General features: G+C 45.6%; 4 protein-coding genes across 4 annotated transcripts; 3 read left to right on the forward strand and 1 right to left on the reverse strand.

Moving 5' to 3' along the window:
* Positions 1-63: 63 nt before the first annotated feature.
* On the forward strand, positions 64-2753 carry NUU61_008186 (uncharacterized protein; the record flags this gene model as incomplete). The annotated part of the gene is made up of 3 exons (XM_056658711.1): positions 64-124; positions 588-992; positions 1849-2753. The coding sequence occupies 3 exons, from the start codon at positions 64-66 to the stop codon at positions 2751-2753; spliced, it is 1371 nt and encodes a 456-aa protein (XP_056509004.1).
* A 1130-nt stretch (positions 2754-3883) lies between these two features.
* NUU61_008187 (benzoate 4-monooxygenase cytochrome P450) lies at positions 3884-4914 on the forward strand (the record flags this gene model as incomplete). The annotated part of the gene is made up of 3 exons (XM_056658712.1): positions 3884-4044; positions 4246-4688; positions 4754-4914. 3 exons carry the CDS (start codon positions 3884-3886, stop codon positions 4912-4914), a joined length of 765 nt encoding a protein of 254 aa, XP_056509005.1.
* A 3351-nt stretch (positions 4915-8265) lies between these two features.
* Positions 8266-9303, reverse strand: NUU61_008188 (uncharacterized protein; the record flags this gene model as incomplete). Its single annotated transcript, XM_056658713.1, has 1 exon — positions 8266-9303. One exon carries the CDS (start codon positions 9301-9303, stop codon positions 8266-8268), a length of 1038 nt encoding a protein of 345 aa, XP_056509006.1.
* A 2912-nt stretch (positions 9304-12215) lies between these two features.
* NUU61_008189 (uncharacterized protein) lies at positions 12216-12604 on the forward strand (the record flags this gene model as incomplete). The annotated part of the gene is made up of 2 exons (XM_056658714.1): positions 12216-12279; positions 12345-12604. The coding sequence occupies 2 exons, from the start codon at positions 12216-12218 to the stop codon at positions 12602-12604; spliced, it is 324 nt and encodes a 107-aa protein (XP_056509007.1).
* Positions 12605-14169: the final 1565 nt, after the last annotated feature.

A 14169-nucleotide genomic window follows, 5' to 3' on the forward strand; every position in this document is an offset into this window, starting at 1 on the left:
ATTTGATTTTCTGGGAGGGCTCTTGCGGTGTTGGCTGTCTCCCTCGGACTTTCCCATCTAAAAATGCGGCTTTTCTTTACAGTCTGGACACCCTACCTGCGCAATGGCGATAGGATATTCTCCGGTGCGTAGGCTGGATGTAATCTGGAAACCCATGTACATGTTGGGAAATCGGAGAAGCCACGTAAACACACATGCGAACTGTTTGGTCAAATGTGACTCTGACCGTGCCAGACCGGTCTATCTTGGAAAGTGTTGGTGATTGAAAGCGTGGCATTTGAGGACCATCATAAATGACACGAGCCATAATAGCTGTTGGAACAGCGCCTCATATCGTCCAGACTCTTCAGTATTACGCCAAGAACCCCGACAACTGTCAAGTGGCTGCAATTGTGGTAGAGCCTCTACTCCATGTATTTGGTATTGATTTTTCTAAAGTCAGGAATAAAGACAAGGTTCTTGCCAAGGTTATTCATATGCTTGCTATACTGTCCCCGTTTGATATATTCCTAGTGCTATTTATTCTGTCTACTTTCTTCTTTTTTTTTTTATAAAAAAGTACAAAGACATATGGTCCGCCCCTCAAGTCGATGATGTTCCTCCGATATTTTGCAAACCAGATTGGCTTCCCCCCGACCACAATGGAGAGAAATATACTGGAGAACTGGAAAACGACGAACACGCGTATTGGAACCAGGTGCACCAAGACTGGGCCGTGTTCCCAAGGTCCGTGAACGAGAATGAGTGTGCTGGGCTTGTGATGCATTTTGACCTTATGCTGGGTTCTATTAAAGAGCGCCCACCGCCAGAGATTATGGTGATCAAGCATGATGTACTCAAGATTGGGAGGGCTTTAATCCTACTCATACGGCCGACTGCGTTTATCGGGTTCTATCCTGAGCCCGTTTTTGAACTACCGTTGGATGCTGTTCTGTTGAGTCTTGAAAACGTCATGTTCCATGAGTTCACCCATACGGCCAAGGCACGTCGTGGTATGTCGAATCATGAACAACGAAATCTGCTTTCAAAAAGACACCCATTAATAACCGAGCCCTAGTGATCTACCTCCAAGTCGCTGAAGAGTGCACCTTTGACTCAGAGAAAGGGGAGATACAAGCCCCAAACCGACCTGCCCCAGGATGGTCTGATCCAGCGCCCGCTCGATCACCAAAATCGAGCGAGTTAAGCAACCTGAAATTCTCCAATCCGGCGAATTTACCCAGCCAGATGAATTCAAGGCGAAATTGATGAACCCTCAAACTAAACTTTCAAATCCTCCAGCGCTACGAGGCAAGCCCTTGATACCATCTAATCCAAAGCGGCTACGGGGGATGTCTTTTCTAAAGTCCTAAATCCAAGTTGTTTCCTAAATTTCTGTTGCCGACCTGATGAATGACTTTTGTTTGTTGCTGTCCTCTGAGTTATTATTCTCCTTGATGGTGCATCTTGCTGAGATACGTTTTCCGTAGCGAAGGAACATTTTTAAATAGAGATAGAAAACAATCTATTATTAGGGATTGTGGATGCTCAAGTCCACTATATGTAGTAGCACACTTGTAAGGCTGCACCCTTCTAAGGCTATGCAGCGCTTTTATTCAACAACTCAAACGTTGAGGAATTTTAAAAAGAAATATTGAAATGGATATAAATTAGTAGTCGAGGGACCAACCTGAAGTCATGTACACAGCCAGCATTTGGTTTATGACTTATTGTAGGCTGGCAAGGCACGCACCCTTTGAGATATCTGCTGAGGGCAGTATTACTTATGAAGTAGCCACAACTGCCGAAATCGGCGGATCAAATGCGATGAACAGGTGCCGTGTAGCTATTATACTCGACGGCACCTAGATTGCAACCCGACCGAATTCATCGTGCAAGAGCGAAGATCAAATACTCCTCTCTCGGCGATCACAGATGGGGAATCAAATTCCTCGAACACACCGACAACAGCTCAAAGATCCCAGGAGACAACAATATCGGACACCCATATTCCCGAATCAACATATGAGATCTTTCAGCGAGTATTTGACGTCGATCAACCCTCAACCTCGTTTGACATACACTCCAACGTCGCATCCCACGATATCTTGACCGAAGAAACAGCCAGCCTTTTGAGATTTTATCAAAATGGAATTGGAGTATGGATGGACATATTCGACAGTCCCCATACGTACCAGAATGAGGTAGTGCGCTATTCTCTCTCGTCTCCGCTTCTCATGCATGCAGTTTGCGCGCTCGCACCCAAGCAAATGAGTCTGATCCAAAACAAATTTCTCTGGGAGCCTGCATCCTCTCGCTTCTATGGTGAAAGCCTCAGTTTGCTCATCAAGGAGCTTACCGAGCAAAGCACCAACCGCGATTTTTTACTAGCTGCTTCGATTCTACCTGGCAGCTACGAGTTGCTCGCGCAACCCGGCATTGATTATCAAAGGCATTTGAACGGTGCCCATACTCTCATCTTATGTTGCAATATTGGAGAACAAGGGTCCTTTTTCGTACAAGCCAGCTTTTGGATCTATGCGCGTCAGGATGTTGCTTTAGCGCTTGCGAATGAGCGCCCAACACTAACGCCAGCAGCAAAGTGGCCGGCACCTTGCGAGAATTCAACCCTTATTGAAGATTATGTTGGGAACAAGATTGTTTGGCTGCTCGAGAGGGTAATCGAGGCGAAGTTCACCCTTACAAATGACGACTGGACCGTCAATGAACTTGGAAGCTTCGAAAGCCTCGTATCAGAAACTGATTTGTACTGAACTCGTTTTCCTTCTAACGTCCGAGATTTTAACATGAAAACGCGACCTTCGAGGATGAAGGGCTGACCAAAGTTTGGTTTTGTGTTCCTTCAGCATGTAAGTTCCAAAAAAAAGAAGCTCAGTTAAATCGCGAGGAGCTAACAAAGGCAGCGGCTGCTTGTCTTTACTGCCATATGGCTAAGATCTTAGCTTCTGAATGCCTGTTGGAGAAGCCACACACAATATCGCCACCAGAAGGACAGACTGATGAGTTTCTGAGATCAATTAATCACCATGTTCGTGCAATCGCGTCAATCTGTCTCTCTTCTGATCTTGCAGATGGTACACTGGTTGTGGCAGTGAACCTATCTTCTATGGTATGTGACCTACATCGCAAAATCACCTTATACGCTGACTGACCCCTCATATCGGCAAAATACATCCCTTCATTAGCGCTAAAGACCAGGTTGTGGGGTATTCTTGACCACATCGAGACTCGTTTAGGTTTCTATACAAGGGACAGGCAAGCGCAGCTTCAACGTGAGCTGAGGAGATAGAGTGTTCAATCAGTACTAGCAGCTTGCAGTGGGTCGGTGGATCTTGCGATCTTTTGAAGTCGCTTCGCTATCCCAAATAGGAATGTGAAGCGGCCTTGGCTAAGCGTCACATCGTCAACGGGTGTTATGCTAGACTATGTGATCCCCAATTTTGTCTTGAGATAATTGGACAGAAGTTTGGCGAAGATGCTCTTAACTTTCCCAAAGCGGAAAGCGAAGCGCACTCTCCTAATACAGCATACTACGCCCACTTGGAGATCTGCTTCGTTGTCAAAAGCTGGCCGGCGATGTAGAAGTAAAATCAGGAATATCTTTGAAAATTACTTGATGAAAGTATGACGTGATAGAAACGTGTTCGGCAAGCCTTGAGGCTGCAGGGGATGGATGAAAAGGTAGGCTTCAATCAACAGTTTCCATATCTTAAGACTCCTTTGAGTTATTCCAAACTAACTGCACACAAAACGGCTACCTGGCTTATCTTGGCTGCTATAATTGTCTGGCTAGGCGTCCCATTTGCAATCTACCTGCATGATCCTAAACGCTTACGACGCTATCCGACTCAGAACTTCCTGTCCGGGCTGACTAGCCTGGCATATGTCTACGAGCGACGAAGCTCCTTTCGAACCAGACAGCCTCATATCCAACACAAAAGACATCCCATTCTGCGTACTGGTCCGAGTGCGATGTCATTCGGCAGCGTGGGCGCAATCAAAGATATCTACGGACACGACTCGCCTTGTCTCAAAAGACGACGTGTACAAGTTGATCACCGGGGACCATCCTCATATTCTCAATGTCGTCGACAAAGATAAACACACTCGCAAGCGCCGGATGCTATCAAATGCATTCGCGACTCGAAACCTGGAGCAATGAGAATACAAAATCACGGACAAAGTGGAGAAAGTGGTCGTCCAGTTTGATCAAGGCTGCACCGACCCTCTCTCTGATGGCTGCAGTGTCAGCTCAGATGAATTGACCGTGAACTTTCGATTTTGGTTCAACCTCTTCACTCTCGATGCCATTGCCGACATTGCGTTAAGTGAACGCTTGGGCTTGCTTGAATCAGGGTCCGACCTGTTCAAAAGCGCTAGGGGCAACAGCGTGCAGATCTTCAGCTTAATTGACAGTCTGCATTGTGGGGGTCGGACAGTCTCTCGATTTGTCGGAGCGATTGACTGGTTTTATTTTTTGAAGGCCCTGGCTCCTCTATTCTCTCCAAATTTCCGCGCTCATGCAGATGACTTTAGAAATATAGTCAGCATGTTGACGGACAAGCGGATGGAAAGGCACCGTAACAGCGACAAACTCAGCGACTTCCTGGGTTGTCTTATCGAGGACAAGGCAGGAAAGAACAGGGGATTGGACCGCGGGGAGATCGAGGCTGAGGCTAGCATTCTCTGTAAGAAATCTACGTTCAACCGCCAAAACTTGCAAAAGGTCAAACTAATGGAACCTTATACACAGTGGATGTTGGATCTGATACTACCGCGATTGCTTTAAACAATGTCCTCTACTATCTAATCAAGCACCCAGATACACTCGAAAAGCTCCGAGAAGAAGTGGCTGGAGTACTGACCGGAGAACAATTCGCCCCTTATGCGAAAGTGAAAGCCTTCCGTATCTGAGAGCATGCCTCGACGAGTCGTTGCGACTGTTTCCGCCCCTTCCTCGTGGCCTCGAGCGAAAGACACCACCACAGGGCATGGAGATCTTGGGCGAGCGCATAGCAGGCGGCGTCACCGTTTTCGTCCCGTCATACGTCGCTCACCGTGATCCGACTCTGTTTTCTGAGCCAGAGTCATACATGTCCGTAAGATGGCTGGACGAGTCCGAAGCAATGAAAGATATGAGGGCCGCTTTTATACCATTTACGACCGGGCGCGAGCATGTACTGGACGGAATATCACGATGACGGAGCAGCAGATCTTGATTGCCACTTTAGTCCACCGTTATGACTTCGCGCTTCCATCTCATGACTGGAAATTGGATTGGGAGGAAGAATTTAACTTGTGGCCGTCCCAGATGCCTCTGAAAATTTGGAGGCGTGATGTTAGCAGGCCACTGCAGGAATGAGGGTCTATATCGACCAAGAATCAGCTGACGAGGCGATCAATCTTACACGGGCCATAACAGACGAATACTTGTTGTAAGATCACTTTTCGTTAAGGCAGAGAATATGCTTACATACATGTAGCCAGGGGCCATCCTGAAGACCCCAAGGATTCATCCTACAAGGGCTGGTCGATACAGTACCCACCGGGAATATCGGAAGGCCAGGGGCCATATGAGATCGGCATAGGGCTGCGTGCTACGGAGTAGTGTAGGGCGCACTGCTAGGTACACTGGGTTTGGGTGTGGACCATTTTAACGGATTATTGTCAACACTGTTCACAGACAATTTATTCCAGAATAATGTGGGTATTCAGAGCCACACAAGTCACACGTACGCCGATCTTACGCTTTATGAATGGTAGGGTTGAGCATAATACAGGGAAAGGAAAAAAAAAAAAGAAAAAGAAAAAAATCTATTTTATCTACAGTATGTACCTTAGTTTGCCTACGAGAGCTTTTTGTAAGGTTACTAAAAGTAATGGGCTGTGATCGGGTATAATACAACTCTCTTGTAACACTAGTCATACAGTACTGTAGTTTGCCCTGCATAGGAAGTTACTTTCCAACGTGTCGACATTGTATTGATTTAATCAAATACAATAGCAGTTTTCACGCATTCTTTCACACGCACAGCATCCAATGCCTGACCAAAATGCTCCAAGTCGCATATCCTATCCACAATAGCTCCCACATCTACCTTTCGGCTTTCTAGATACTTCGCACTTTGGGGCATACACCATATCTAGGAGTGGAACCTGCAAATCATAAGCGCTCTCGTCGCTGGGTCACAGCATACATTTGCCGAGTGTATTCATTTTGTCCATGAAGACTTTCGACGGGGATACTTTAATCAAGGTGTCTTTTGCGTATACCCCATAGTAAAGCAACCTTCCCCCTCGGGTGCAAAAAGTCCATCGCCATTTCGGGTATTGCATGAAAACCAGTCGCCTCGATGACAATATCAAATCCGTGAGAAAACTGGGCGCAGAGCACTCGCCGCTGTTTCTCGGTCAAGTTCCACGCATTGATCCGCTACATTGGGTTCCTTGCCCCGATCCATCTTGCACCCTTTGTCGAATGCCAATACCACATGTTGGTACCTATTATTAGCCTTGGGCGATTGCGAAAGACCCATTCCAGTTGGCCCGGACCCGATTAGCGAAACAGTGAATCCAACAGTTGGTTAATTCGGGCGATCTTGTGTCCTGTACAGGAAGCAGCTTCGAGAAGAGTCGTCTCTTCCTAGGATAACTTTCCAAAACGAAATAATATTTTAGTATGAAGTATGAAGACCCCCCGTCAACTTTCAAAAGAATCACCCGTCAGTCCCAAGGCCCACTCTATGGCCCCAACTCCGCCCCTTTGCATAAATTTTGGGGGCTGCAAAATTTACAATACAAGGACTTGTCCTGCCAAAGGTAATAAAATTATCCACATATACAATTTGTAGCTCAGCGTTATCGACCACACGAAGTGGGAGCTTTAGATTTTCTTAATGTTTCCAAAAGCCTCCAGAGTCATCAAGCTTGTGTGCCCAATGAAGTTTAGTGTGAGGAAAATAGAAAGGAAATTGACCAAAGTTACCTATATACGTGCTGGTCCATGGACAGTCTTTGCTCCGAAAGCTCGTTGAGCCACAACCCTGCAACCATTCATATGGGCTCCACAATTGTTGTTCTCGGGGTCTATCAACGTTGCCCTTTTCTGCCTATTTGGTGCTAGTTCTATAGAAACCAACTAGAAGCCGGGTTGCGTAATCTGCTATTCAAGAGCACACGAGCTCTTTCCGTATCCTGAGTTCCATTTGATCCAGGGGCTGGCCTCCAGTTTTGCATTTTTGACATTCCGATCTGCTCAACAAAATCTTTGGCTTTACTTTCCCCATGATCATAAGGTGGTCGCTCACAAAATTGCGGTCATTCGCTGGTTCATGTTGCTCTATCTACCTTGGAAGATAAATCATCTCTGCACGTAGTAACCAACTAATTGCCATCCCCATATTGGCAAGCTATTGATGGCCTGAAGCATAGTGATGTTGTCCCGGCTAGTATATCGTGGGCGATTAGCTTCGTGATTTTTAAAAATAGCCAACTACATATATCTTCGTTGAGCTCTAGCGATATGATTGATTCACCTAATTCTTGTCCTCGAGCCAGGTCACTGCGGCAATTGAGATTAATCATATTCCTTCTTTGTATCATTGTGTGTTCATTGTTATTGTGGATTTCAATTGGTGAATCCCACAACCTTGGAAGGATTTGGTGCCAGAGTCAAGGGCGCCAACACCAACGGATATGTTGATCATATTCCTTCATTTTTTTTTCACTTGAAAAGAAACTGGTAATTCCTGCAAGGATTGACTGTAATGGAACCAACACCAACCATTGTGATCATATTATTGCTTCGGATTTCCTTAGATTGGAAATAAACTGGTGAATCCTGCAAGAATTCAATACTATGTAATTGGGCCATACCACCGGCTTCTAGTTCTAACGTTATATGGCATGAGTTGAGACAATATCCCAAGTGGAACTCGGGTGAGAAAATGGCTTTTTCCCCTGGTTTTGTTCCCCCCCCCCACCGGGAACTATGAACTATGACTAGTATAGCAATTAGCAATACTGGAGCAGGATTCTTCTCAAAAGGCCATGGGCAAGACGGGTCGATGTGGGAGGTCGCCTCAGAGAGTCGGAGGCACTTAAAAGGTAGAGCAATACACATAGCAAACAACATTGCACAGATTATACAAGATAAGATGCTCATAATGACATACATGATCATTTTATGACCCGATCTATCAGGCATGTATACAGACAAAAAGAATCTATAAACAAGAATTTATAAACCCACTTCATAAAGTTGCCTCACACGCAAGGACACCAGGACGTAGCACCGTGCCTGGCGCATGCTTTGAAGACCTGCTTCCAGTCTATCCGCAAATGGTTTGTATCGAGCAGACTTGAGATGAGGTCTTCTCGAGGGTGGCCACAGACATCCTTATGCCAATTCTTGCCGTTCAGACCAAACAAGTACTCATAAACATCCCCAACGGTTGACTTGCCCATGAGCTTGGCGGCGTCAAGGAATCCACCTATCAGTTTCTTACCGGCGTCCTTGATACCATCAGACGCTATCTTCACCATGTCAGTTTCTGTCGTCGTCTTATCCTTGGCCTTCATGCCAGGTCCCTGGAGTGCGGGTCCAGCACCAGCCGCAGCCAGCGTGTATCTCGAGTATAACTCGGTGGCAAGAAAAGTGGGAGAGTCATATCCACCTTCCTTGTCCGTCATGCAGCTCTCGATCGCGAGGACCCAAATCATATCAGGAAGATCGTTCAGGTCCGTGTCTTTGAATTCCTCTGTCGTTGCGTCGGAGCATGCCATGGTGCGGTTCCACCCTCCGCGGAAGCCCATTTGAAACTTCCAAGGCTGCTCGCCAACTCCGGTATTCTTGACATCGATTGATGTGTTGGTGTAAGCCACCATATTCAGGTCAACACCGGATGATTCAAGAAGTTCCTCGATTTGGGGCTCGGCCCATTTCCTCAATGGAAAGTTCTTTTCCTTTTGTTTCTTGCTTGGAAACACGTAGTGAACGCGGTATTTGCGGCTGGGATCATAGTCGGGCCTGGTATGACCAAGCTTTGGGAGGGGTCGCGGCAGGACGCCCTCGACGGGCCATTTAACGCGTTGATTCTTTCCTTTGATGGCTTGTCGGTAGAGCTTGTAGTCGTTATATTCGTCAGAGGGACGTTTAAGACCCTTGATCTCCGTGCCAATTTCAAAGTTATCCGGCGTCGCGAGTGTATCCCATTCCTGCAGCACCTCCAATGTCTCAGTGGCGGCCAAGACTGTGAGGTAGGCCAGGACGACCGAGAAAAGGGACCAGGCGTGGACCATCATGGTGCAGGGGGAGGGAAATGAGGATCCCTGTTGTCTGAAATGGAGAGGCAAAGAGAGAAGAGAAAACTGAACCCGAGAAGGACACCGGGAGTGTGGGCTCCTATTTCAATTGCCAAAGAGACGTTTAGTCCGCTCTTGACTTGATATGATCCCTTCAGAATTTTCTCGGGCGCAGTCAGCATCAGTCCTTCGTTTCCCTCAGGGCCGCCCGTCGTCACAGCTTGGTCCACCTGTATGATCCTTTAGTGTAGGTCCGGCCTCCAGGGCAAAGTCGGACCCACACATTCCTGTTGGGAATGATTTTCTCATTTCTCACTCATCCAAGTCTCACCTATCCAGGTTATACTGTAATTGTACGATGATTCAGTACTACGTAAGAACTACTTAATTAGATTTAAGGGGCTGCGAAACGCGGGACGAAAAGAAAAGAAAAAGAAGAGAAAACAAAGAAAATAGAGTCCAACCATCACTTGATTATTAGTGCGAGAATTCCTTTTTTTTAATTTCATTTCATTTTTTTTCGTTACCCACTACGCTGTCAAATCTATCTTTACCCACCCCCCAAAAAAAGCTGCTATCCACACCAACAAAGGAGATTTTGGATCAATTCAACAACTTGACTCGCTATAAACTCCACCCACACTGTGAATCGTGCAGGATTATCCAACCCAAGTTTTCAAGGCAAATAAGTCCAACCCGTCTCAAGGGTCTATATATTCTATGACTACAATGCCTATCGTTTGTTACCTGCGACAACACCTTTAATATCAACCCACGTACGTGTAAGCTATATCCAAAAGGGAAAGCGGACGGGCCAAGGCACTGGAGATCAATATAGGGCTATCTGCTGCTGAAAGATCGTCTGGTTGCCCGAACCATCTTGACCTCCTAAGTGGGAACTCGTTTTTCTGTGTCCCCCACCCACTATTTGTGTCGATCTATATACATAACTTCCATATCCAGCAATTTATAGATAGGGCCAAAAAGGGAAGGAGGGTGGGAGGATAATTTGATGGAAAAGTGTTATTTCTATAAGACTTTGCTTCTAAATTCTATCTCCAATATTCTCTATTCACCTGAAGCGGTAACTTAGGTAGATTTCCATCATCCATGGATGTTCTGTTGTGATTAACCACCAACTCCTAACTCTAGCCCCGGCCCCTTTGGTACATAATAAGTGCTGTGTACTGTTGGTGGAATAAGTGGATTTTTTTTAGAAGAATATTTAAATATTAGAGCAACTCATAGTTCTTTCCAGATGGGGATATAGCCGGGCGCGATACGCCTAGGGATTAACTTAACCGTAGCCACAAACGCACTAGCCCTATATTACTTATGTGCTAAAAATCCTGAAAATATATGAACATAAATCAGATGATGATTGGGCAAACCAATATCCTTATGAAGCGCCTTGGAGCCGTGAAATCCAGGGATTTCAGTGGCGGGTAACTGCATCTAGCTACAGGTAGCCGTAGAGTTTAAGCGCATCCACAATCGCCGGCTTTTGTTAGGACCTCACCTTATTTCACCTTAAAATCTTCGTCCAAAGCTGGTGCACTTGACTTAACTTTGACTGATTTTATCATTTGTCTTAAACTCAAGATTAACGGAAACCATCAATTCTAGTATACCCAAGCTTGGAAATAACCAAACAGACACAGTTATTCCGGTTGCAAAATTTCCTACAATGGCAGCTGAGAGAGCCTAACACCTCTGCGTCAAGTTCTTCGTCAAATAAAACTTATAGCAGATCGAGTACAATACCACAATAAGAGGAACAAAGCACATCCCCTAACTCGGAAGGAACGGCTCCAGAACAGAGCTGCGTCATTATCCTGTATCCGCTGGAGCGTGTGAGCAATATCCCAGTTCCGATCTTATACGGCGCGTTCGAAAAATGAGACTTGTTTATGATCATCACAGAGTATATCGCCGTAGCTATGGCTAGGTTATCTGACGATCAGAAATCTGTTGTCGGGCAGAAATGGAGCAGCACGAGACCTTCAGATTTCAGGCTATCGTCGACTGGGAATAAGCTGGGTTCTTTCTTTTTCTTCTCTTCTCTTCTCTTCTCTTTTCTTTTCTTTACTTAAGGCACCCTCTTCTTCAATAAGCGGGATTTATCTATGGTCGTTGATGGTGAACATGATAGGTATGCGGGATCGTTGCGGTTTATGAAAGAACAAAGCTATTCATTACTGGATGATTAGCCAGGATTGGGGACGTGGAAAAGAAAGAGACTGCTCAACAATTGTGCGAGCCTTTACAAGTACCCGAGAAACTATAATTAAGTATTCAAGATATACAAAGCAAAAACAACACTTGCTACTTATGTAGCCATCTAACCGGTTTCACACTACATAGGCTAAATGACTCATAAAATATACAACACAGCCTCTGGTTCAATGCTCTACAAAGTTAGGTTTCGAATACCACTAATGCCAAGGCAATTTGATAAATACGACCAGTTCTAAGATTGAGAATAATATATTAGTGAACGCTTGTAGGATCATTTTGATTCTCTGGTTTCTTTAAATAGGATAGTTATCTAGATAATCTACAAATACGCAGACCGACCTATCTGAGTCCGTGCTCCGTAGATCCTAGCCAGAGGTTTACGCGCACATATGTAGACGGGGCCAATCTAATTGCCATTGTTTACGACATTCTAATGAGCTGAACTCATTTCCGGAGATCTGCATAGATATATATACGAAGTATACTAAAAAAAAACTGTCAGCCGCAGACTCGACACTGTCCACATCGCTCCTACTAATATTCCAGGAGCAGGAGACGTGTCCACCAAAAACTATTTAGAGCGCCGTGCCTCCATCTCTGGAGGAGGAAGAACAGTTCAAATCCTCCTTGGAAAAGAAAAGAAAAGAAAAAACCACACCTTCGGTCCATTTAAAATGAAGCTTTACCTCGCCGCTGCTATTTTCCTTGCTACTGGACCCCTTGCCGCCGGGAGCACAGGTATGTGTGGACCCTCAATATCTGACTTGTTTACTTCCCTTGGATTCTAATTTCTTCGTCTATAGAAATGCTCGCGTCCTGCTTCAAGAGTGGGGCGACCAGCAGTAATGGGTACTACTGGACTTCCTGTAAACCAAATGGGGGCGGACGCTATGGGACCATCACCTCAGAAAAGACGGGAAGTTGGTGCTATATCAAAGCGTACGACCACGCAACTAGCCCGATGGAGTGCGGCACCAAGCCTGATGATAACCATGGCCCACCTGTTTGTCTGGAAAAGCAGGACGACGAGAAACTTGGCGGATGTGGTGTGAGTGGAAGCTAGAGCAGATGAAAAATATTTTTACCAAAGAGGAAGGGGGAAGCATGTGTCTTAGTTCTCAGCTTGATCAAATAGTTTGGAAACTATCACTGAAATAAACCATGCCCTTTTGATCGGCAAAAGAGAGGTCATAGATTAGCCTGAGATGTACAAAAGCGTACGCATAGAGATATCCTCGAAGGCACATTCAGGTCGCGATTCAAAATGGCAGGTGTTAGGGCTGGTGAATTTGAACAAATTTACGGTGTTCCCCTTGCACCCAATGCTTTCCATGTCCAGCTCAATGTAGCATGCTGTACGGTCCTCGTTGACTTTCACACGTGGCTGTAAATCAAGACACATCAATTGCAGGAGGAGGAGAAACAAAAGGCGAGGAACGAGGCGAGGCTGTCGGGGTCGCAGTAGGGGTGGCAGTCGCATATGCCACCAGAACGACCACAGAAGGCAGGCTTTGAAGGTGCATCTTATCCTCATCAAAGGTTTCAAACAGAATGATAAAACTGAACTTTCAATGAGTAAAGCAATTCATGCAAAAGCCCAGCCTGAGGAAATAAGTCTCTCTTTTATTGTTCTCGGGACTACAGAAACATACCTTGTCGATATAGGATCTAATTTCGCCCCCAGAGAGCAGGTCTAATTAAGGAATTGATCTACCAGTAAGTCCGCGAGGCTGAACTTCTTGGCAAAGAGAGAAAAGGGTCTTGGGTGTTTACGCAGAAGTAAAGATAGATGCATCTTCCCTTGTGCCCTGCAAGTATTGATTTATTCCTTGCATTTGTATATAGAGATACCAGGGTAAGGACTAAGGTACGGATTTGTGAACCCCACAAATGATACTTAGGGGCAAAAAGCAAAATTTGGGTACTTAACCTGATTTTCTATTGGTAAGGATAAGGGATATATATATTGAAAATAATTAGCTTTGCACACCAACTTAGCCTAAGCTGCTTTCTGTTCTAAAGAAGGAGTTCCTTAGGGCCCAGAGAGAGAGAGGGAGAGAGAGAGAGAGGCATAATAAAGCTTGGATAACAGGGCTCTTTCCAAGTTGACAGCCGCAAGGCCGTTTGAAGAGAGACCAAGTATATATACATTCGCCATTTTACCTACATTTATTTTGTTGAATTTCATGCCCGAGTGCCAAACTTTCATCCCATTGTACCAGAATATTCCCTCTGTATATTCGACTCTTCACACCCCTGCAAGATCTTCCGCTCCCGCCCCTGCTGATTCCTTGGATTCCACCGGAATGTCTCTAGCAGGGCTATGTACAAACGAGAGAATCACAATGCTCTCATTCCTTAGCACGATATTCCTTCACGTCTACTTCCGCCTCGTATATCTGTTCTGCTTCATCACGGTTTTCCTACATTACATTATATGCTTGATGTAATTAAATAGTCCAAGGGTCAACAAGTCCAACCCTACCTGATGGGGAAAATCGTGGAAAACCAGATCGGACAGGGACCGCGTTCCTTATGGCTAGTAACTGCAGCCTTTGTGGGTCCCGGTCATTTCGGCCCCAAGTCTCGTATATATGTGCACAGACTCTCTTCCTCATTCCTACCGCT

Source organism: Penicillium alfredii, assembly GCF_028826965.1.
Source record: "Penicillium alfredii strain IBT 34128 chromosome Unknown utg000010l_segment0_segment0, whole genome shotgun sequence".
NCBI lineage: Eukaryota > Fungi > Ascomycota > Eurotiomycetes > Eurotiales > Aspergillaceae > Penicillium > Penicillium alfredii.